The 25439-nt window shown below is 48.3% G+C and overlaps 1 protein-coding gene across 1 annotated transcript in view; it reads right to left on the reverse strand.

Moving 5' to 3' along the window:
* The window catches only part of LOC148514813 (uncharacterized), a 104728-nt gene that overhangs the window by 65893 nt on the left and 13396 nt on the right, over positions 1-25439 (reverse strand). Inside the window, exons 6-12 of the mRNA XM_088480951.1 lie at positions 25036-25092; positions 13307-13366; positions 8121-8204; positions 2134-2208; positions 1063-1136; positions 956-974; positions 536-589 (exon numbers count right to left, since the gene is read on the reverse strand). Of these exons, the coding sequence (XP_088337077.1) occupies positions 536-589; positions 956-974; positions 1063-1136; positions 2134-2208; positions 8121-8204; positions 13307-13366; positions 25036-25092 (423 nt within the window). The remainder of the gene's footprint in view (positions 1-535; positions 590-955; positions 975-1062; positions 1137-2133; positions 2209-8120; positions 8205-13306; positions 13367-25035; positions 25093-25439) is intronic.

Raw genomic sequence — 25439 nt, forward strand, 5'->3', positions numbered from 1 at the left:
TGTGACAACAGCTGCGCTGCTGCATACAGGCAGTGCTGCTGCCGCAGCTAAGCCTCCACCCGGGAACAGGTGCCACTGTTCCCGGCAGTGTCACACCGACCCTGTATGGGGGGCCCTCTGTGTGTAGGGGTCCTGGGGTGACCACCCCTGTCGCTCCTTCCCCTCTATAATCTGAGTCTGAGGCCTCTCAAAACAGAATTGTTTGTTGCTGGACATTTGGGGCCTAATTTGGACACATCTGTGGACACTTTTCCATACGGCCGCAGGAGCCTAATTACTTCTTTATGCTAATGTGAGAATCCACCTTTCTGTACTAAAAATCCAGGCGTCTGCATGTGGAAGCCTATCCCACCCATTATTCTTATGTCTACCTCCACCACCGTCATCATCATTAATATCGGGACTTACACCAGCCTCGTGCAGGGTGCTAAAAATCACCAGTGTTAAGACATTGGTAAGAGGAAAACCAAATTAAGAAAAATTCAAGGCATAGTTTAAAAAGTAGGTAATAGAACCACATGTAACTTTTGCTTACACGTTGTATTGGAAGTATTCAGGGATGTCACTGTATTAGAGCATGTCTGGTTACCTGAAATACAAAAAAAGAGTTTGTGATCCCGCACAAGTATTCTAATGTTTATGATTTATTTTATGATATACAATTCTGACACAGCAAATAAAGGACGTGACATCCAATCGGAATTGCTTTGCCTTTATTTGTCCTTATTGCTGATGTGCTAGCACAAGCTCTATATATATAAGTTTGCAAAAAAAGGAGAAGAAAAAAAGTAGAGCTATTCTTGCAGTGCACTAAGCTGTCAGTTAATGTTAATCTATCCTATATTAAAACATATTAGTCTTTATTCAAATTCCGTTAAAATACTAACACATAAGGGTTATTTATTATTTATTCTTATGTCTGCCTCCACCGCCGTCATCATCATTAATATCTTACACCAGCCTCGTGCAGGGTGCTAAAAATCACCAGTGTTAAGACATTGATAAGAGGAAAACCAAATTAAGAAAAATTCAAGGCATAGTTTAAAAAGTAGGTAATAGAACCACATGTAACTTTTGCTTACACGTTATATTGGAAGTATTCAGGGATGTCACTGTATTAGAGCATGTCTGGTTACCTGAAATACAAGCAAGGGAAACATACAGGTAAATTAATCTCCTGCGGGAACCACTATTATATTTTATGGTTCCTGCTTATGGAATATTATATTTATTTCTAAGGCTTTGTATCAAGGTGTCGCTATATAAAAAGTATTTATAATACAGTAATTAGTCCAATCACAGTATATCATTGTAATTTTGTGGTCAGTACTACTATGGGGAGGTGAGAAATTATTGCTTATCTGCTTTTTGTGATGCTCGTATAGTTGACGCTGCAAAAGATGGTACATCGATGGTACATCGATGGTGGAGAGATGAGATCCCACAGCGCCCTTGAGCACTGCTCAGATTTGCAAAGTGGGCGTCACATTAAATGGCATTTGCATATTTTCGGACTTGCAAAACAAATAAAAAAATTGCAGCCGTGCATGAGTCAGGGCCATTGTGCAAACTAAATAAGCATCATCGATAAAAGTGTTATCGCCAGGCCAGTGGAGAAACAGTCTGAGCCTCTGTAATTTTTGGGGGCGTGGTTTAGTCGTGGAAGGCGTGCCCACACCCCCTTCCCTTAGGAAAAAGACTAGAAAAAAAAATAATTGCAGCCTACGCTGAACAGGGCCAGAGCTGTGAGCTCCTCAGCCAGGGCCATATCCAGGAAGGATGAGATCAGTGTGATCGCTTCTCATCATCCCCGCACAGAAAGAGGAGATTGCTGCTGGCACTCAGCGGCAGCAGCCTAACTAGTCCCACTGCAGCCCAATGCTGAGGAGAGGCGCTGCTGACAGGTAACAAGGAGGGGGGGGGTGGACCCACCTCCCCCAGACCCCTCCAACAAGCTCAGGTAAGTAGTATCCCCCTCCCCTCAGTGCCCTTGGTTATCGCCAGTGTTAAGACATTGATCAGTGGGGGGGGGGATCAATTAAAATACAATACATAAGTTACAGATACAAAGTAGGCAGTAAAGCACAAATGTAGGTAATAGGTAATAGGTAGGTGTAGGTAACTATTGCTTACACGTTAGATTGGAAGTACTCAGGAATGTCTTGCTAGCTTCTGTATTAGGGCATGTCTTGTTACCTGGAGTACAATCTAGAAAAAAATACAGGTAATTAATCTCCTGCGGGCACCACAATTATACTTTATTCTTCCTGCATATGGAATGTTATACTTATTTCTAAGGCTTTTTATGTTTGTGCAAGTTTCCTCCCATACTCTAAACACCTACTGACAGCTGCATTGACTTGTGATGTATGTACTGAAAAGTAAGTGTGTGTGTTCATGTGACTATAGATATAGGGCGGGATGTACTAAGAATCACTTCCGCAGTGCAGTACATCCCCCCCTGTCTTCAGGTACAGACCTCGGTTCATTACCACGATATGTATGACGAAGATCGCAAAGAACAGCTCTCCCGATAAGAGCTGTCCTTTGCCATCGCTCCGGACAGAGGGATTTCTGGGTTTAACGCTCAGCAGTCCCTCTGGCGAAGGCCGCGGACTGCGAGAGGTGATGGAAGGGATCAGATCGGATCCCTCCCAAGGGAGAGCGTCCCTTTAAGAAGCCCATAAAATTCTATTGGGTAACGCCACATTTGGGGAATGCGGTAAAACGCAGAAAACTGCATTTTCTGGGGTTTTACCGCATTTTCACCTTTAGTACATCCCGCCCATAGATTGTAAGCTCCGCAGGTCAGATAATTATTCTCTGTAAGATGATGCATATTATGGTGTCGCTATATAAAAATTATTAATAATAATACAGTAATTATCCAAATTACAGTACATAATTGTCATTGTTTTGTCAGCACTGGTTTGGGGAGCTGAGACATTATGGCTTATCTGCTTTTTGTGATGCTTTTGGTCATAGCTAATATTGTTTGTATATTTATTTTAAATGTCTTATGTGTTCATTAACAGATACTGGGGGTCATTCAGACCCGCTCGTGAGCGGCAGTACGCTCGCAAGCGGGTCGATGTTCCCCCACTGCGCATGCGCACGACGGAGGGAGCTCCGTCGTGCACATGCGCGAGACCCGGCGAGCAACGGGCTCTCTATCGCTCCGGGTCTCGCACCAATTGGGGCGTGCTGTCGATGTTGATTGACAGCACGCCCCCTTTGGTGGCGTGCCTGCCAGACGGAGGCGTTCCCATGGGAACGCCTACCGTCTGAAGCCGGCCCCACTGATAGAGCCAAAATCACTCCAGGGCTTGCGGCAGCGAGACCCTACCGCAGGGTCTCCGTCGCAAGCCCGATGGTCGCGATGGTCTTGACCATCGCGACCATCATCGTGGACGCTCGCATAAGCTGTGGGTGGTAACCCACAGCTATGCGAGCGTCCATGAGGATGCTCCTTAAACAGGTAGGAGGGCCCTGATTCAGAGCGAGCGCTCTGGTCAGAGCATTCAGCTCTGAATCAGGCCCACTGTATCTACTTTTATGAAAGAAACACTATTACCATAGTCAAGTGCAGTCTGTTTTCCTCTTGTGCTCCATGTTGAGTCTTTTTGAATGATCCAACATTGTCTAGGAAATAAACTTGTTTTTGCTATTTAGATCATCCAGCACCTGTGCTGCTTGCAGTAGTAAGTTTTGTTCCGCTGGAGCATATGAGCCTGTTTTTGATGGAGTGACAAATTCCATATAGATAGTGCCTTGGTCGAGAGGGAACCCAAAGTGTTGTGAAGCATGCAATGCTAACCACTGTGCCACCATGCCAAGTTGTAACACTTTTGTCTGCGTGAACTGAAACATGGTAAGACTCTACACATATATGTTGGATGTTCCAACTTGAATTATGGAGACTGGGAATTCTACAGACAAATGCACAGTGTAGTGGGGACGATAACTTTTAATTAGGGACAGATGATGGAAAAATCAAATGCTGAAGACCACTTAATACAGGAGCTGTTTAAATCCACCTTGGACAGGAACAGCCTATACTGCCGGAAACAGTGAGATTTTGGCAATGTAGCCTAGAGATTTAGGGGTAAATTTACTAAGATAGGAGTTCTATTAAGAAGTGATGTTGCAATAGCAACCAATCAGATTCCAGGTATTATCTTTTAGAAGGTGCTAGATAAATGAGAAGTAAAATCTGATTAGTTGCTATGGGAAACATCAGTTCTTAAATAGAACTCTCATCTTAGTAAATTTATCCCTTAAAGTGGCAAATTACTTCAAACTCAAAATCAGGTTGATTTGCCCTTAAAAAAAATTGCCGCTTTAAAACTCGAGGCAACATCTCCAAAATCTCACCACTGTCCGCATCTCATAGGATGTTACATTTGGACCCTCCTCTCCAGGACCCACATAGGGGCATATTCATTACACACATTTTGCGGGAAATCCTTCAAAATGTCAGTACCCCCTGATTGTATTACAGGGGTTTTACAGCAGATATCCCTGTTTCTAATCGCAATGGCACCCACCACAGGTTTCTATGGAGGCTGTGATTTACCAAGCCCTGGAATGCAAAGCGGTAGCCATTGTTGTCTATAGACTACATATCTCATAATCACAGGGATAGGGATCCTCCAGATCCCTCCCCGGTGATAACTACTCACACATGCACTGTCTGATAACCAGCATTAAGTAAAGTGCTCGCTCATGTGATCACTTTACTTTACACATCGCATGGATGGGGTCCTATTGGTGCCCCTGTCCCTGGATGCCTACTGGAGAAGAGGACCAACCAGCACCATGGAGTAGGTAAGAATTCAGCATGAGTATTGGCTGAGTGCACGAATGAATGTGTAATAAAGGATAAAATAATTCAGTGTCCATGTATGTTTTTTATATATATATATATATATATTCTTCGCAGTGGGGGTACAGGTGCCAGCAGAATCAGTATGAAAATCCAGACGCAAGAAGCCCGGCAGGAGTGAAAATGCCGACCGGGGATTTTGGTAAGTTAAACTACCCCTGTCCTCCCCCTCCTTAACCCTAATCCTCCCTTAAGGGTGCCTAACCCTAACCTCCCCCCCTAGTGCCTAATCCTAACCCTCCCAAGTGCCTAAACCTAACCCCCCCGTTCCCGCACCCTAAACCTAAGTCTCCCAGGGGGGTGCCTAACCCTAACCTCCCCCTTCCCCTACCCTAACCCTAAGTCCCCCCGGGAGCCCTGAAACCTAACCCCCCCCACAGCGCGGCTGTCGGAGCCCGCCGCCCGGCTTACCTTCATTCGGCGTCAGGCTCCAGACATGGGGATAATGACAGGCGTTGTAATTTTGACGCCTGTCATTAGTCCCCTGTCGGGATTAGACAGTCGGGAAGCCGGCGGTTGGATTTCAACCGTCTGCTTCCTGACTGCATCCAATGCCAGCGGCCTATGGCACTTGTGGTTCTACAAGTGCCATAGGGTAGGCTGGCTGGGACATGTAGTACTACTGTGAAGAACAATTTTGTTTCTATATTTAACACATTACCCTTGTACCAACCCGCCTCGATGCGTGCAGGGAAGAGATCCTTGAGAGGGGGGGTCCCATTTAATGTTTGAGGTCCCCACTTTCTGAGGATTGCCCTCCCTGGACTGACCAGTTTGGGACTGATAAATGCTTTGGCAGGAGGATCCCATGCTGCATGTCTCCCTGCTATGGCATTACCACCCCGGCTGATCCGGCGTGGTGCTGGTTATAGGAATTAAGGGGGACCTCAAGCCGGTTTTTCCCTAAATTTTCCTGTACCAGAACGGGCTCAGCGGTCCAGGGCTGATTATGCTATTGAGGGGGGGTGGGAACCCCACATATTTTCTTTTCCTTAATCTTTAACCCTTTATTTCAATATTTATAGCACATAGAAGCACTGCACAGATTACACTGATCTGTGCAGTGCTTCTGCACAACACGCTACTCACAGGCTGGTCCATTCATTTCGGCCCAATAGGACTGAACTCGCACATGATCAAACATGGGGTCTCATTCAGACCCGCTCACGAGCGCTGTACGCTCGCAAGCGGGTCAATGTTACCCAAATGCACATGCGCACGACGGAGGCGCCCCCTTTGGAGGGCGTGCCACGGGAGTGGCTGCCCAGACGGAGGCGTTCCCATGGGAATGCCTCCGTCTGGGTCAAGCCCCACTGACATCACTAGTGATGTCAGTGGGAGTGATTTTGGCTCTGATAGAGCCAAAGCACTCCAGGGCTTGCGGACAACGAGACCCTACCGCAAGGGTCTCGTCGCAAGCCCGATGGTCACGATGGTCTTGACCATCGCGACCATCATTTTGGCCGCTCGCATAAGCTGTGGGTGGTCACCCACAGCTATGCGAGTGGCCAGGAGGCCGCTCCAATTTTAGGTAGGCCGGCCCTGATTCAGAGCGAGCGCTCTGGTCAGAGCGTCCGGCTCTGAATCAGGCCCATGATTCCGTAGACCATCAAAAACACGATTCTTAGTAAATTTGAGAGTTCAATTTGGAAAAACACTCACGTATCCCAATGATGCCCAGCATGTTTATTCTCGATTCTAAGCAAATATACCCCCAGTACTCTTGAATTCTCCATTACTTTAAGCCTCTCCAACTAGTAAACCCTGTGTAAGTACTGTAGATTATGGTGTCCCGGTGCCAGGGGTGGATGCGGCCGCCGGGACGGTTCCTGCTGGGCCAGTCCATTTGTTCCCTTTAGTTAGTTGCCCTTCACCCACCCATCCCCTTCACTGGCCCGGCTGCTATAATTGGAGCTCAGCTCCGAGCAGGCAGCGATACAGCTTCTGCGTATGCGCAGGAGCTCACTGCAGCGAATGAAAAATGGGTGACTGGGGAGCTGCTGCGCATGCCCAGCCGCAGCAGCTCCTCCCATAAACCTTTGCAGAGCCCATCAGTCACTAATGGTGACTCCGCCTCCAGCCCATCCGCTGTCCACCTCCAGGACCATCTCCATATACACTCTGCAACAACAAGCAGCCAGCACTCACATCACAGCAGCCAGCACACACAGCATAGCAGCCAAGAACCGGAGTCGGCGGCCTGCCACTTCTGTCTGCACCACACTAGCACTGTGACAGTCAGTAAGTAAAATGAATTAGCTGCCTGTCTCACTGAATTAGCTGCAGTGGCAAGAAAAGATATATTTAATAAATATAATATGAGTGGGATCAGCTGATAGACATTATGTAACTATACATGTCACTTTTGAAGATAATATATCTAGGAAGCACCGCTATGGCATAGTATACAGCATAATGGGCCTGATTCGGAGTCAGATGCAGTGGCGAAGTTGGACGCAGTGGAATGGTGGCACCATGCATTCATCCCGATGGTGTTTGTACAGAGGCGCAGTACAGATTCAGGCACACACACACAAAGAAGTGCATCAGAAATGCTGGCTAATCTGATGCAGATGTAGCAATGAGCATGTTACTGGAGAGACGAGGGCATGCTACTGGAGCGACACGGGCATGTTACTGGAGCAACATGGGCATGTTACTTGAGCGACACAGGCATGTTACTCTAGAGACAAGGACATGTTACTGGAGCGACACGGGCATGTTACTGGAGCGACACGGGCATGTTACTGGAGCAACCCGGGCATGTTACTGGAGCGACATGGGCATGTTACTGGAGCGACACAGGCATGTTACTGGAGCGACACAGGCATGTTACTGGAGAGACAAGGGCATGTTACTGGCGAGACAAGGGCATGTTACTGGAGCAACATGAGCATGTTACTGGAGCGACAAGGGCATGTTGCTGAAAGTGCAAGTGTACAGAAACGCTAAATTGCTCACATTGGCGGCACAGTAAGACACACGGATGTATACCAGGGAAAGGCTGTGTAGCAGCATTAGCATAAAGTCGCAGGTGCAAGTGCAGCAAAAGATGCAAGGAAGGCCGTGACTGCATCCGACTCAGAATCACAGTATCAGGCACCATGAGGATGGAGTATCCCATCCCCCTCCACAGACCCGCCACCATTATGATTGCTACCAGAAATTTCCATGGCTGGTTTACCTTCCCAATCCGCCCCTGACCGTTGCTTATGTGTAAGATATCTGTGCTTACCTATACTGGAGAGAGTAACAGCCCTAGAGACCCCGGCAGCTATAGGACTCATAACAAGGGTCATAAGAACATATTTCCAGGATGCTAAAATGGATTGGATAGAAAATAGGATAAAGTTAAATGTGACTCATGCACAGAGAAATTAGAGCGATAAACTAAAGTAATAGACAAGTATAAGCAATAGAATGCACTCACACTTTAAGTGACTCAATGGGTTGAGTAAGCAAGTTATACAGGACCTCATTCATAGCCGGACACTATTTGCGGACGCTCGTTCAGAAAAAGGGGCCGGATATTTAAATTGAGCGCTCGCTCTTTGCGGTCTGTTGACGCCTCTATGTCTGAGCGAGCGTTCTCATCATACATCATCTCCGCTATTTATTAGATTAGGCGAGTACATCGAAAGTCGTCTGAATTCTTGTGGTAGGATTTTCCTACCGCAATCATGCGAGTAGTTCAGGCTAAAAGACAACCAAGTGACGTGGTCGATGACGCTGCTTTGTTAATTATGCACACCCATTAAACGCCCGTTTTGACCGCTTGGCACGCCTGCTTTCGGATCTCCACTCCCCGTTTTCAAGCACCTTCCCCTGTTACCACCCACAAACGCCTCATTCTGTCACTCAAATTAGCAGTCCCTCACTGTTTTACGAGCGCACGATTTCCAACTGCAATGACAGGTTGGCGCATGCGCATTATGACCCATACGCATGCGCAAATGTGCGAACATCGCTTGGAGCGAACGAGCGGCCGCTTACGAGCGGCTCTGAATCAGGCCCACAGTTGCAAAGACACATGCAATCAGCCGAAGTTTGATTTCTGTGCATGAATTGCAATGCACGAGCGCGAAGGTCCCACTGCAATCGGGATAACATGTGATTGCACTGACTATGCAGACCCATCGAAGAGATTGACAGGAATTGAGCGTTGTGGGTGGTGACTGGGAGGGGAGGTCGTGCGAATGCAGGCGTGTCAGTGCATATAAACGGCGTTGCATGGGCGTGCATAAATTATCCTCAGCCTTCCACGTGACCAGAAAAGTTACCAATTTTTGAGTAAGGTCTGACCTGCCGCAGTGGAGCGTGAGGGTAAGAATTCCTTCGATGTTCTAGCTAGTTTGGGCGGTCTTATGAATATGTGCATCAGCAAGTGGGCGTCCTTATGTTCGTCGAGCGGCAGCATTGTGATGACATTTTTGCACATAATCACCGCCCCTGGGAGCTTGTGTTAGCAATTTTGCGATCCAAGCTGAATCAGGCCTTCAGTGGTCTCAATATTACAATTATCCTGAAATTGGTTTACTAATTAAGAGTTGCTGTGCACTAATGCACACGTCATCTTTCCAGTGTGGGACCAGTAGCTACTGCTGGCCCAACAGGACATATGCAACATTAACAGATGGTCTCAGACAGGACAATTTTTCACCAGGAACAAGCAGGAACTCAGGGCCTGATTCAGACCCACTCGCAAAGCTGCGTTTCTCCCGCAGGTGTACACATCCAGAGTATGCAAATCCTGCGATCGCAAGCAAGACATAAGCACTCCCACTATGTCTTGCCATATGTTTTAAGACACCCACCGGCAGCACATATACGCCCACCTTTGCGACCCTCGTCATCTCCAGGAAGTGTATAAGACAATCGGTAACATCGAGAACCATCGGATGTATATGCAGCACTTGTGGTTAACCATACCCTACTGCAAGCACTGCGATCACTGCTGTATGTTAAACAGCCAAGTGACGTGTACTATGACGCTGCGTCTTAATTATTTACACCCCAGAAATGGCGTTGAGACACTCAGACACGCCTGTGTTTGCAGCACCACACCCCTGTTTCCTTCAGCCACCACCTGTCACCACCCACAAATGGCTCATCCTGTCACTCAATCTAGTGAGCAATCTATGTTCAACGAGCAATCGCTTCCCGAGCGCTGTGACTGGTTCGCACATGCGCACTGTGGCTTTTACGCATGCACAGATAGCAAATATCAGCCATATATATATATATATGTATATATACATATATACACAATATATATAACTGTTTTTCTATAGCTAAACACCCAGTAGCTCCACACACAATTCCTGAACCTATTTTTCCAGAAAAATTAGCCCTGGTCTCAGGTGATCCACCTGGTCCAACAATTTGTACAAGCAATAATCACCCCTTTTTTGCCAAAGGAAAATGTTATCTCTGACGCCTCCTACTTAACAAAAGGGCTACTGCAGAGAAATCACATATTTCTCCTAGGTTCCTCTAATTTCTCCTGTTACCGCAGTCACTGTAGTCCGCTATGGGAATTAAGCAGTGGCGTTTCTATGGGGAATTGAACAGGGCACGTGCCCTGGGTGCCGCAGTGCATGACACTGGTTTCAAGTCAGTGTAGTGCGGTCCACACTAGACTGTAACAAACACTGCCGCCGGGGCCTGGTAGGCAGTGGAGTGGAACCAGTTGGAGTGTAGAGGAGCTTAACCGTAAAGTTGGAGATATCGGATGATGGGTCTAAGGGGTTCCATAGCCTTTAATCCAGTTAAGATCTTATATACACCTAAATCACTACTTTCTACTTCAGGGTCCATAGAAGGTCCACAGGGAGACCTTGGGGTATAGGTGATGCAGAGTCATCCGGGCACCTTACACAGTAACTTTTTCTCCCAGTATGCACTTGGGTCTCCTATATGCCTCGCCCCCCAGCCAGAGGCCCCTCAGTTTCGTTAGGTGCCCGCCCGGAGTCGTTCACTGAACATGCAGTGGGACTTTTCTTCTGTTGCAACAGCGCAGACAGTCCATTGGAAGTCGCACTGCCCCGCTGGCGCCAAGACACCAGTATTGATCCAGAGAACCCTTGGCGGGCCTCTGTGTGACAGCTTTCTTCTTCTGGCTCCACCCCCTCAAAGGTTCTTCAGCGGCCTTTGCCTGGCTGTTAGTCGCAGAGCTTGGCGGATGGTGTGGAGTCCTTCTTACATACCTCTCCTCTGGGCTGTGGTCAGTGTATGTAGCACTTTTTTCCTACTAGACGGTAAGTCTGCGTAGTTGACCAAGTAAGTGCTGTTTAAGTGCAGGTATTGTCATTATTCTGCATTGTCTGCAACTGTATGCTAGCGCTGTCTGTCTGAGTTTTTCTCTATACTGTCAGCTTTGTTGCTATCCCTGTACTTATTTCGCTATTTTGCGACTTTAAGCCATAGCACTGGTGTTGTGCGGGTGCGGTATATATCACAATTGTGATTTTATACGCAGTCACAAACAAAGAGTGGTATCATCTTCACTATGTCTGGCAGTGAGAGTGATATGATTAATTATGTTCCTAATAAGCTGTGCTGTAAAGTGTAAAGCTGTATTAGGGGCAGGGGACATAGGGCCTGATTCAGACCCGCTTGTGAGCGCAAAATGCTCGCAAGCGACTCGATGGCCGGGCAGTGCGCACGCACTGCGTGTACACTGCGCGTGCGCAAGCCACGTAGCGAGTGAATTTTCACTTGCCACGGGACTCACTACAAGACGGGGCGGCTGTCGATTGTGATTGACAGCTCACCCCATTTTGTAGGCGTGCAGGGGGGGGTGGCTGGATAAATGGAGGCATTCCTGCCATTTGTGGGCGGCCCTACTGACATCACCAGTGATGTCAGTAGTGAACTTCCTGCTCTATTAGAGCAGGAAGTTCACTGGGGCTTGCTGTGGACGAGACCCTACCACAAGGGTCTCATTGCAAGCCCGATGGTCGCGATAATCACGACCATCGCGAGGCCTCCCGCTACAGCTGTGGGTGGTCACCCACAGCTTAGTGAGTGGCCTGGAGGCTGGTGGAAAAAAAAAGGCCCGCCCTGATTCAGAGCAAGCGCTTGCAAATAGCGAGCGCCTCTGAATCAGGGCCATAGTCTCTGAAGAGTTATGTGTACAGTGTTATGCTCATCCAGACTTCTGCCGCTCAGCACCACCACTCAGATGCTGCAATCATCTACACCCATGCGATTGTTGCTCCCCCAGTGGGTTAATACAATTCCTGCTGTGTTACAAGATGCGATTGAGGTACAGCAGAATGACGCATCTGTCAGCAGACTGGCAAAAAGGGTCTTGCTGTCGTCACAGTCTACTGTACATAATGATGATGATGTGCCATCTGATGAGGGGCTGCCTCCAAATGATTCTGATTCTGAACCCCCTTCTCAGGAGGGTAAGTCAAGAATGTACATTCCAGGTCTAATACGGACTGTGAGGGTAGCCCTAATCATTGAGGAGAATGTAACTCCTGCACCTAAGTCCAGACATGCATATTTCATGGAAGAAAAGGGGGCGGAGGCTGTGTTTCCGTTATCTGACCAACTGGTGAATCACTTAGAGGTAATATGGAAAACGCCAGGGAAGCATTACCAGCCGCAGAAGCGGTTAGCCTCTGCCTATCCTTTTGCTGAGAATTATTTCTCAAAATGGGAGACTCCACCTCCGGTAGACTCCCATGTTACGCGCTTGGTTGAAAGCGCAACGCTACCTACTGTATGTCTTCCATGTTTTCTCTGAAGGATTCTACAGATAATAAGGTAGAGGTCTGTCTTGAATCTGTTTATTCCCTTTCGAGGGCTGCATGCAGGCCAGCTATGGTCATTTGCTGGGTGAAACTAAAGCCGGCCATACACAGTGCAATATAGTAGCCGATCCAATGTATTGGCACGACATAGCTGCTAGATCGTACCGTGTATGGGTATGATATCGTCCCGAGCGCGCTCCTGTGGGGTCGCACATATGCACCGATCTGGGGATGCGATGTACGTCCCCATGTTGTGCTATGCGGGTGAGGGAGGGAGGTGCTGGCATATCGGGAGGTCGGCCACCACTTTGCTCCATGTGTGGAGACCGCCCGATACGTCGGGCTTCGGATCGGCTGTCGTCATAAATTGTACATATCGCACCGTGTATGGGCCGCATAAGGTGGAGGATTAGACTGCTGACCATGAGTTTATTGAGCGCCATATTGTGTTTCCATAGCACATGCATCTGGTGTTATTAGGAGTATGACTGCACAAACCAGCGCACTCTTTGCCTCAATTGCTAGTTCCGCTGCTGTCTACTATCAATCCATCTGTGTATATACCACAATATACAAACATATCAACAGAGAGAAGCTCTATACAGACTTTTAGTTAGCACAGGTTTTTAACAAATAGATCCCTTAATGCTTACTGTACCTTGAAACACTTTCTTTAGTAGTCCAGGCACCACATCCTTTATTAAGGATTTAGGCAACTCTGCATAGAAAGAAAAATCATATATAAGCATGATGTGATAGATATACTCATAGGTGCCGACTGTTCTTTGGCCCCCTCCGGGAGATTCAGAAGGAAAGATGTCCAGGAGGGTGGCGGGGATGGGGGGATGCAGAAGATTGTGCTGCAAACGGTGCCACAAATATGATTTTCCTCAAATCAAGCCCCTAGACTGTTTACTTCAGTGGGGAAGTGGGCAAGATCTGGGGGGGTTCTACTCTCCCAAAATATCCCAAAATTTGTGAGTAGGCAAGAATGGATAAACAGATGTGTCCTCATACACCTAGCACCTAAACGCAACTCAGCACGAGACGACCAGTGTGGGTGAGATGCTCCGAGAGGAGCAGCGTGCCATATTGTTCTTTACATTTTGGGGTATGTTTACGAAAGTGAGAGTTTTTAGAAGTGGAGATGTTGCCCATAGCAACCAATCAGATTCTGGCTATTATCTTCTAGAAGGTGCTAGTTAAATGTTAAATAGAATCTCCACTTCTAAATACTCTCACTTAAGTAAATATACCCCATTGTGTCTTATTCGTATAACAGATGTATCAAGACACCAGTCAGAGTGTACGAGAGATCAAGTAACAAAATGATGCGGTGAACTGGTCACACAAATAAAATATAACCTTTATTAAATTCCATATAAAAAGAACATAAACATATATACCCATAAATAGGTGAAATATTAAAATAAAAGATAAAAAAATTAAAATAAGTGACAGGGACTGTCTGCATAGACAAAACAGGAGGTTATGCACAATTATTCACTAGGTGTATAAGCAGAAATAAATGTGAATTATTCGTACCATTCAAGTGACCTGGGAATCCAACCCAGGTAGCTACCAGCATTGGACCCAGGATGGACCTGGGTAATTGTGCAGTGTAAATAGCGCAACCCGGGTTTTCCGACCTGGGCCACAGGCTCGGCAACAGGGGGGGACTAAGGGTACACCCGTACTGGGCCCGAGGTCCAGAAGGGCCCGAGGCCCAGACAGGCACAAAGCGGGACCACGGATGGCAGACTTAGTGCTCCAGCCGTGACTGCCGATACCCATATCCGCTGCCCTGTTCTTTTGTACTCTGGCAGTGCTGGGCTCAACTTGCCAGTGGCTTATACGCGACCCGGGCCAGACATGATCTCTTCAAGCAATACAGCCGCATGACGTGATAGGTCACGCCGCTGTACATCGTCTCTGTCGGTCAGGCACGCCACACAAGATGGACTGTGCTGTGGTGGTGTGCGGAGAAAGGGGCTGAGTGCGGAAGAAGGGGCTGGGGGCAGAGGAAGAGGCTGAGTGCAGGGGAAGGGGCTGAGTGAGCAGGAATGGGCTGGGGCAGAGGATGGGGGTGGGCTCAGAGGAAGGGGTTGGGGGCAGAGGAAGATGAAGGAGGCTGAGGGCTAGGGAAGGTGAAGGGGGCTGAAGGCTGAGGAAGATGAAGGGGGCTGAGAGCTGGGGAAGGTGAGTGAGGCTGAAGGCTGGGTAAGGTAAAGGGGGCTGAAGGCTGGGTAAGGTAAAAGGGGTTGAAGGCTGAGTGAGGTGAAGGGGGCTGACGGCTGGGTAAGGTGAAGGGGGCTGAAGGCTGGGTAAGGTGATTGGGCTAAGGGTTGAGGAAGGTGAAGGAGGTTGTGGGCTAAGGAAGGTGATGGCTGTCTGAGGATGGTGATGAGGGTCTGAGGCTGAGGAAGGTGATAAGGGACTTTTGGGCTGAGAATGGTTATGAGAGGCTGAATTTCAGGAAGGTGATGAGGGGCTGAGGACTAAGGATGGCTGGCTACAGACACCATCCCTCCTACCCCTGAGGCATCCACAGCACTGTCATCAAGAAGACCTGCCTGCATCATCAATGACAGCGTGGTAAGTCACAGTGTATTTTACTTTATTAAAAGGCTTGCATATCTTTCAGATAACATTATCAATCTTCACATACCATACATGCAGGGGAGTTATGTGTGGGTGCAAGGTTGGGGCTGGTGGTGAGAAGGTGGGGCCCCCAGAGATATCAGTGTACCGGGCCCCGAGATTTCTGTTGCAAGCCCTGCTGGGCCATGCCTAATAATAGCTGATTGGTGGCTGTGGAGCAGTCACCTTCCACTTTTTATGACTTCACAAGTTTAGCAGGGCAGACTCAGGTTCAGTGAGAACAGGGCTGACCCAGGAATAACCCGGATAGAAGGTGCAGCGTAAACGGGATCTGACCTGGGTTGGAACCATGTCCAAAGACCCTGGTAAGACCTGGGTTGTTGGTGGAAAATGGGTATCAGTCTCAGAAAGTAGAGATGCACCCAGTTAGTTTGTTGCCAATCATGGCACAAACATGCCCGCAAAACGCGCTATGAGCCACGCTGCGCTATGGCGCATCCCCGATTGCAGGAGTGCGTCTCCATTCAACCCTATGGAGATGAACTCTCATGTCCTCGAATGCTGTGTAGCCGCCGGTTCAAATCCTGACAGCGCTAGCCTGACGTGGAGGAAATCCAGACAGCGGAGGTAAGTAACCTAACCCCTCTCCCCACCCTAACCCTCCTTTAGGGGTACCTAACCCTAACCACCCTTCCTAGTGCCTAACCTCCACTCATTACTGCCTAAACCTAAACCCCCTGCCCACACCCTAAACCAAACCCTCCTGCGGGGCCCTAACCCTAACCTCCCCCCTAGTGCCTAAACCTAACCCCCCCTTTCCCTAGCCTAAGCCTAACCCTCCCCAGGGGGTGCCTAACCCTTATTTCCCCCGGGGGGGGTGCCTAAATCTAACCCCCCCATCCGTGGCTACATTGTAACATTCCTCTGGCGCTTGATGATTGGTCCAGGCGTCCTGACGGGGTCCCGGTGTCGGGATTAACATAGGTGTCGGTATTTCGCCGCCTATGTTAAATCCCCTGCCGGGATTGTTGCCGGTCTCATAACTACATCCACGGCGGAGTGCATCTCCATTGGATTGAATGGAGACGCTATTGCTCATCCCCGACCGTGGGAAGGAGTCTCACGCCACGCATTGCGCGACTTGAGGCACTATGAGCAACAATGAAGCTGCCCCATCTGTATTAGCTGTAGGCAAATCAATTATTTAAAAGTAAATAGCTCCATAGTAGTTCTACAGTATATCTCAAAGAATAGCTGTGGGTGTATAATTAGCAATTAGCCCAGAATAAGCAGCTTCAAGGTAGTCCTTTAGCTGTGAGCACAAGAAAAGCAGTTTCTTAAAGGTATCTTACAGTATAGTATGTACCCACTAATATTGGCTGCGGTTATGCGATTATCCCAGAAGAAGCAGCTCAGGTAGTGCGACCAGTGCCATGGCACAGGGAACCGCAGGGCAGGGGGCGCTGTTTGAGTTTGTCAATTTTCCTGTTTATTATCAATCTCACTTGTAACTTCCTCTTATTTTATCCCCAGCATCTCCTGGCCTCCCCTATCTTTTCCCTGGCAATTCCCCATGAGGCCATTACCCTTTTTTGGGTGCATTATGGACCTTTTTCAGAGGCGGCCGTACGGTCTACGACCGCACGGCCGCCTCAATGTTTGGCCAGTACGTATGCGCACGAGGGAGCCGGCTCCCTCGTGCGCATGCGTGAGACCCGCTACGACCGACAGCGCCGGTCGTAGCGGGTCTCTTTCCAAAGGGGGCGAGCTGTTGATGTTGATTGACAGCTCGCCCCGTTTGGAAGGTGGGCCGGGGGGGTGGCAGCCCAAACGGAGGCGGAACGCCTACCGTTTGGGGGGAGGCCCCACTGACAAGTGAGACCCTACCCTAGGGTCTCGTCATAAGCCCCAATGGTCGCGATGGTCTCTGACCATCGCGACCATCACCGGAGCGGTCGTTAGAGCTGTGGGTGTAAACCCACAGCCTAACGACAGAAACAGAGGCGGGCGGTCAGGATGCAAGCGGCCACCCAGTTTCTGAGCGACCGCTTGCATCCTCCGACCGCCTCTGAATGAGGCCCTATGGGGGTCATTCAGACCCGGTCGTAAGCACCGATGCACTTGGACCGGGTCGATGGCCCCCCACAGAGCATGCGCACGACGGCACCGGCGCTGTCGTGGGCATGCGTGAGACCCGCTATGACCGACAGCGTCGGTCGTAGCAGGTCTCGATCCAAAGGGGGCGAGCTGTCGATGTTGATTGACAGCTCGCCCCGTTTGGAAGGCGGGCCGGGGGGGTGGCAGCCGAAACGGAGGCGTTCCCATGGGAACGCCTACCGTTTTGGGGAGGCCCCACTGACATCACTAGTGATGTCAGTGGAGAGCTTCCGGCTCTGACAGAGCCAGAAGCTCTCCAGGGCTTACGACAAGGGAGACCCTACCCTAGGGTCTCGTCGTAAGCCCTGATGGTCGCGATGGTCTATGACCATCGCGACCATCACCCGAGCGGTCGTTAGAGCTGTGGGTGTTAACCCACAGCCTAACGACCGCAACAGAGGCGGGCGGTCAGGATGCAAGTGGCCGCCCAGTTTCTGAGCGACCGCTTGCATCCTCCGACCGCCTCTGAATGTGGCCCCTATTTGAAAAATGAGGCCAATGCTCTTTCTGGCACAGGGCACCAAAAAGTCTAGTTACGGCTCTGTATTAGAGCACAGATTATATTATAGTTGCTGCAGTTTTTCAATTAGTCATAAATAAACAGAAAAAAGGAGCAAGTGAATGTTTCTTAAAAAATATAATGTAAGTGGTATGAGCATACATTCAGCTCTATTTTAACAGTATAATCACAAGTTGTTTAATACTTGACACATGTCTGGATGTGTATGTTTTCAACATGCATTGTGTTTTAAATACCCACAATGATCTCAAAATTAAACATCCTTATATCTATTTAAATAGTACCGGTTGCAGGTGTACATTAAGCCTTAAAAATACAGACCGAGACCAATATTGCTCTTTAAATGCTTGTAAAAATATTAATTAACTCTGACCAAATCAAAGGTGCAAATAATTCACATTTTTTTCTGCTTATACACCTAGTGACTAATTGTACATAACCTCCCTTTTTGTCTATTGAGAAATGAAAAATTTTTTTTAGTAAAGTGAAGTAAATTGTGCTTACCTGTCATTCTTAGGCTCAGTTATGTGGTGGTGGACAGGTTTGCGATTCTGTTTGTCCACATATTTATATTACATTGACCATAACTAATATGATTTGGTGCTGGACCACCATCCTGAGGCACCCTTGCAAGTGTCTTGAGGCACCCCAGGGTGCCGTAGCGCACAATTTGGGAACCACTGGGTTATATGTTTATGTTATAATCTTATATGGAATTTAATAAAGGTGATATTTTATTTGTGTGAACAGTGCACCGCATCGGTATCCTTGTTTTTTGATACTTTATATCTTTTTATAGTGGACATCACCTCTTCAGTGAGTAACTAATACATTGAAATTTAAATTGAGTATTGAAGTGAAGGTCACTGACTGGTGCCCTGCGAATCCTGACACAGTGAGGGGGCTGACACTGTCCCTGGGAGTAGTCTGCACCTCCGGGACCCTCGGAGGGATTACAATGGGGGTTGGGGCTTTGAGGCCACACCCCCTAACTGCGAGGTCATGCCCCTACCTGCAAGGCCATGCCCTTTTATTCTGGCAAGCAGCTGAGCTGAGCGCACTACAGTCCTCCTGGCACCAGGTGTCACCGTGGGGAGGGACACCATGGAATCCTGAGAGCGGCATCCCAACAGATTTATGTAAATATTATAACCCTAACCCTCCCCTTAACCCTAACCTTCCCATACCGCAGAGCTTTTCTGTTGGTGTTTTGCTGTTGCTGACATCTGACTGAATAAGTATGTTCTGTTCATTTGCTTATCTTGTGCTTTTATTTAGTTTCCTCTTTTTGCCTATTCTAAACCCCATACTGCGCATGCTTGAAACAGAGGGTACACACAAAGATGCTGGTTCATACAGGACAGCTGATTTTAGAAACGATGAGTCAAATCCATGGGTGTTCCTGGGTGGTGACTGGGCGGTCGCCTGAAGTGAACACAAATAAAGGCAGTTTCATGGCTGTGTTACGTGAGTGTTCCGGGCGTGTCGGTGAGAGTGGCTGCGTTCCCAGGCGCAGAGCCTCAGACACAGAGGCCATATTTAGAGAGGGTTCAGAAAGAGACAGTGCATCTTCCATAGGAAGGTGCAGGTGTCTAAGGTGAATGCAATGTTGCACCAATGGTGGACTCTTTAGAGCCACTGATGGAGTTTGCAGCATCCACGAGAATTAAAAGTGGGTAAGGGGATAAGGTCCCTGCCCTTTCTTGATGTATATGCAAGGGAATTGACTTGTGTTCTGGGCTTCCACCCATTTTCTTTCCTTTTTTGGACCCTCTTCCTTCCATGGTTGTGCTGTGGATCTTCCAAGGCTGGCTATCACATAGGCCCCCCACCTTGTTTGGACTGCCCTCACCCCACTCCTATCCTTTCCCCCTACTTGGGCCTGTGGATTCTGAGCCCTCCTCAAACTTTAAAAACTCAATGATAGGATTGATCTAATGAGGTTTATTATGGTGTGATATGGTCGTGGTGCTTTGGTATACAATATGTCGTACCTTGCAGTTTGGGTGACAATGTTTACTCATTAGCTACTCATTGGACTGCTTGAGGGATGGCAGAGTCCAATTGAGACCATTTCCTATATGCCACATCTGGCAGCTGCCATCCCTTTGAGACTCAGAATGGGACCGTCTTTATCCTTGTACATGGTTTTGTTGCTGTCTTTGTGCCTGATGTGTGCTTTGTTGTATCACTTTTCACCACTCATTCGGTAGCTGAAAGCATAGAGAGTTTTCTGAGCAGGGATGTGTACATGTATCCTGTTATTTCTTTGGGGAATCCCATGGCCCATTAACCCTGGCTCCATACCCTGCTCCAAGGGAATTGGTATGATTTACCACCGGCCGCACGGCTGGCGGTTCTAATCCCGACAACAGCAGGCCAACAGAGGAGGAAATCCTGATCTTCCCTAAGATAAGTACAACTAACCTAATTCTACCCCCTAACTCTAACCCTCCCTTAGGGGTGCCTAAGTGCCCCCCCAAGTGCCTAACCTTAACCCCCCTCTAAGTGCCTATACCTAACTCCCCTTCCCCATCGCCTGAACCTAAGGACCTCATTAAGACCCACTCGCAAGTGCTTGACCGCTCGCAAGCGGGTCGATGTTTGGCTGTGCGCACGCACAGCGGCTGCACTGCACGTGTGCAAGCCCCGGAGCGAGAGAGAAAGTCTCTTGCTCCGGGGTTCACTACAAAAGGGGCAGCTGTCAATGTTGATTGACAGCTCGACCCGTTTTGTAGGCGTGGCGGGGGGGTGGCTTCACAAATGGAGGCATTCCCAAGTGAATGCTTGCCGTTTGTGGGCGGCCCCACTAATATCACCAGTGATGTCAGTGGGAGAGCTTCTGGCTCTATTAGAGCCAAAAGCTCTCTGGGGCTTGCGGCAGATGAGACCCTACCTAAAGGGTCTCGTCGCAAGCTTGACCATCGCGACCATCATCCTGGCCGCTCGTTCAAGCTGTGGGTGGTAACCCACAGTCTAGCGAGTGGCAAGGAGGCTGGATCATTTTTTAGATGCGGTCGCTCTCATTCAGAGTGAGTGCTCGCATTCTGCGAGTGGCTCTGAATGAGGTCCTAAGTCCCCCGGGGGGGGGCCTAACCCTAACCTCCCCCCAGCAGTGCCTAACCCTAACACACCCTTCCCCTAGCCAAACCCTAACTTCCAAGGGGGTGCCTAACCCTAAGTCCCCCCTGGGAGCCCTAAACCTAACCCTCCCCCCCCCCGGCACCCAGCATACCTTTGATCGGGATGCCGGGCGTCGGGCTCCCGGCGTAGGTCTAATTACAGGCATTGGCATCTTGACCCCTGTCTTAGACTCATGCTGGGATTAGACAGTCGGGAAGCCGGCGGTTGGGATTAGTTTCAAGTACAGTTTTGGTGCTGAGGTTGCTCACTGACCCTACCTCCTGGTGTAGATCTGCATATGACCAGCAGTTGATTCTGAAATGGTTTTGCAGGATTCAGAATACTTTTAGTTGATTTCTGGAGTCTCACTCCCCATAACATTGCCATCACATCAGCTACATTTGGGTCAAGCCTGTCACGTACCCTGAACATATTAGTATTAAATATGGCTCTCGATCCCTACCTAGAGATTTTATGAGGGATTCGGACACAGTAGCATGCCCATCTTTATCCTCATGCACATTTGTAGTGATATGTTATCCTGTGCCTACTGTAGGTTGATTCTAGACCAGCCGAATTGGCAGCAGTATCATGGGGAACATATTGCAAAACCTTTCTATTGGGATCAGCCCCTAACATAACATTGGTAGGAATATTGGCTGATACTCACACTTCCTTCTGTGTATGGTACTTCAGTCCAGCTATATCTGGGCCATAAGCAAGACTGTATGTACTCCTACAAACCTTTGCACTGAATAAGTCCAGCCTGGTTGGCAGAGGCATTTAAGGGGTGGTGCGGGGGCAGCTGCCATTCCCGGAAATGGGGGCTTGTCTGCCCAATTTTCCGGGAGTGGCCAGCCCAGGATCTGTGTTGATCCACAGCTCGCAAGCCAGCCAGGCTGAGTAAGCTGAGGCTAACTCAGCTGGCCATCCACCTCCGCGACCATCGGCGATGGTGATCCCAGCCTGTGACCTCCGTCGCAGTGCTGGGATCGCAAATGCAGCACAGGGTTTGTCATACACCTCCTGCTGCAATTGCATTATTACAAGGATCGCAATTGCAAAGCTGCCTGCATGCACTACACACTACAGTATATGCCTGCATGCACTACACACTACAGTATATGTCTGCATGCACTACACACTACAGTATATGCCTGCATGCACTACACACTACAGTATATGCCTGCATGCAGCTTTGCAATTGCGATCCTTGTTGAATCAGGCCCACAGTCAGAAACAGAATGCACTTGTTTAATGCAATCTCACTGCCAAGATCTTTGCCGGAGCAGTCACTTATCAGGGCCACTGTCACGGCAAAGTGATCTTTGCTAAATAAACCAAAAAACACTATTTCTTAATGCCGTAATAAGCAGTGATGAGAAATGTTTTGGTGCTATACCCATTTGTTAGTAAATAGACATCATAACAACGTGAATATGGGAAAATAAATTATACCACTGTAACACAGTAAATTGAAAGATATGCTCAGTTGTGTGCTGTCTGTGTAATGTGCAGAGGTATGTGGGTGAATTAGCTACACAATTTTATATATCCTATTATTGGCAGAGAATTATGGAGCGTACACACGGTCAGATTTGTCAGACTTGTCAGATTTGTCAGATGAACGACTGAACGATTAAACGATTTGAACGATTTGGACGATTTGACCAAAGTTTTGAACGATTTGAACGATTGAACGATTTTTGACTGCATTAAAATGAATGGAATCGTCCAAGTCTGACTGCAAACCCATCAGATGTCAGATATCGTTATCTGACAAACGGGAACGCGCATCGTTGATCGTCCATCGTTCAGGCATGTCAGATATGAACGATTTTCCTTCAGATATGAACGACTGAACGATTTTTAAATCGTTATCGTCCATATCTGAAGAAAAAATCTGATCGTGTGTATGCACCATTAGGCATTTTGATTGCAGTTTCATATGTTGGGGATCCTGAATAATCAGCAAAGAAATAAAAATCATATACAGTATAATTAAAACGTAACAGAGTTACTTCCTGCTGTTATCTGGAGTTCATAATACATCAATTTGTAACTTGTTCTGGAACTAAAATGCCAAATTGAGAAATTGTTGCTAACCAAAAGTGTTACAATGGTCAGTGTTGCTATTCCTAGCTGAGTGACGGCAGAAGAAATTCCAGTCTAACAAAGCATTAAGTATTGTTAAAGTATAAGGTTACTGTGTCTAATCCACAAATACTGCACTAGAAGATTGGAAGCTGAAAGCTAAAGGTACACATTTAATATCTAGTTATAAAATATAACGCTGTTTTTTTAAATAATTTTTTCCTTATGTACAGTATGCTGTACAGTGGTTCTCCAAGTGCCGGCTTACTGAGACCTGTAGTTCCACTGTACAGAACAATATTAATTCTATTTTTTACACCATTACCGCACATCCAAAGCCTCTAGGGATGCGGTACAGAGCCCTTGGACTTTCAGCCCTGGGCTGATAAATCCTCGAGAGGTCCCAGGTAGTCATTATTACAGGCAGGATGCATCACAATAGCCCCACCCGGGATGCAATCGGGAAGCCGGCTGACATTATACTGACAGCCGGCTTCCCGACTGTCATATCCCGGCGAAGGTGAAATGACCGGCGTCTAGATCTAGGCGCCACTCATTTCACCGACGCCGTGAGACCGGTGCCTGGCATCCCGATCGAAGGGATGCCGGGCGCCGCGAGCAGACAGCCGCGGGGGGGAGGGTTAGATTTAGGGCTCCCGGGGGGGGACATAGGGTTAGGCACCCCCCCAGGAGGTTAGGGTTAGGCTAGGGGGAGGGAGGGTTAGTGTTAGGCACCCCCAGGGGGAGGTTAGGGTTAGGCACCCCCCAGAGGGACTTAGGTTTAGGCAGTGGGGAAGGGGGGTTTAGGTTTAGGTACCTGGAGGGGGGTTAGAGTAAGGCACTTGGGGGGGAGGTTATGGTTAGGCACCCCTAAGGGAGGGTTAGGGTTAGGGGGGTAGGTTAGGTTAGTTAGTGCTTACCTGGGGACGATCGGGATTTACAGCGCTGTCGGGCTGCCGCTGCCGGGATCTGTTCCTCTGTCGGCCTGACGCTGCTGGGATTCAAACTGCCGGCCATGCAGCCGGCGGTATTACATACCGATTCCCCTCACCCAGGTCCCATGTTGTCATTATTACAGGAGAAATGCAGCAATAATCTTAGCCCTAACCATACTGTAAAACATCATTTGTTTGAAAATAAAAAGGTACAGAACATACCTTTTGCAGATGTCTCCCCTGGAGAGGCCTCTTCATCCTCGTTCCTCTGGTTGCTGTCTCTCTCCGTGTAAAAGAATAGACACTGTACTCTAAGTGCACCTTAGGGAATCGGTATGATTTACCGCCGGTCGACAGCGGCAGCACGACAGAGGTGAAAATACCGATCGTCCTTTTTGGTAAGTATCGCTAACCTAATTCCCTCCCCTAACCCTCCCTTAGGGGTGCCTAACTCTAACCTCCCCCCAAGTGCCTAACCCTATCCCCCCTCTAAGTGCCTAAACCTAACCCCCCCTCCCCGCAGCCTAACCCTAGGTCTCCTGGGGGTTGCCTAACCCTAACCTGCCCCCGGGGGTGCCTAACCCCCCATTTCCCTAGCCTAACCCTAACTCTCCCAGGGGGGGGGGCTACCCCCTGGAGCCCCTAACCTAGACCGTCCCCCCCCCCCCGCGCGTGGCTGTTTGCGCCCAGCTTACCGACTCCCGGTAAGCCGGGTGTCGGGCTCCCGGTGTCATTACCACATTCAGAATGCATCACAAGGACCAGCGCAAGGTCACAGATACAATAGTTTTTAATTATAGGCAGGATACATCACTATGGCCAAGGTCACATATACAGAAGCCAATATTAAAGCTAGAATACATCACAATGGCCTCTGCCAGGTCCCAGGTACAGTAGTCATTATTAAAGACAGGATGTATCACAATGGCCCCAGCTACTGTACAGTACATACAGTACCTATCTTAGGTGACTCCAAAGGATCAGCCTTCTCCTCCTGTTCAGGCCTGTCAGGCTCTGTGTAAAATACAAACTGTACTGTAAGTTGGCCATGAAACCAATTCGAACAAAAAACATAGTCCTAACTTGATTCGATCGAATCTCTGTACCAATACAAATAAATATAGCACTGTACTGTAACTGAGAAATACAGCATTAATCCTAGCCCTAACCATACTGTTAACATAATTTTTTTTTTTAATAATAATGTATTGTATAGTAGTCATTATAAGAAACAGAATGCATCACAATGGCCCTCCCAGTTCCCATGTCATTATTATTGCTACATAGACAGGATGCATCACTATGGCCAGAGCAAGGTCCCATATTGTCATCATTACAGGAGAAATATAGAATTAATCCTA

This window comes from Taudactylus pleione, unplaced genomic scaffold, assembly GCF_031769625.1.
Source record: "Taudactylus pleione unplaced genomic scaffold, aTauple2 ptg000258l, whole genome shotgun sequence".
Lineage (NCBI taxonomy): Eukaryota > Metazoa > Chordata > Amphibia > Anura > Myobatrachidae > Taudactylus > Taudactylus pleione.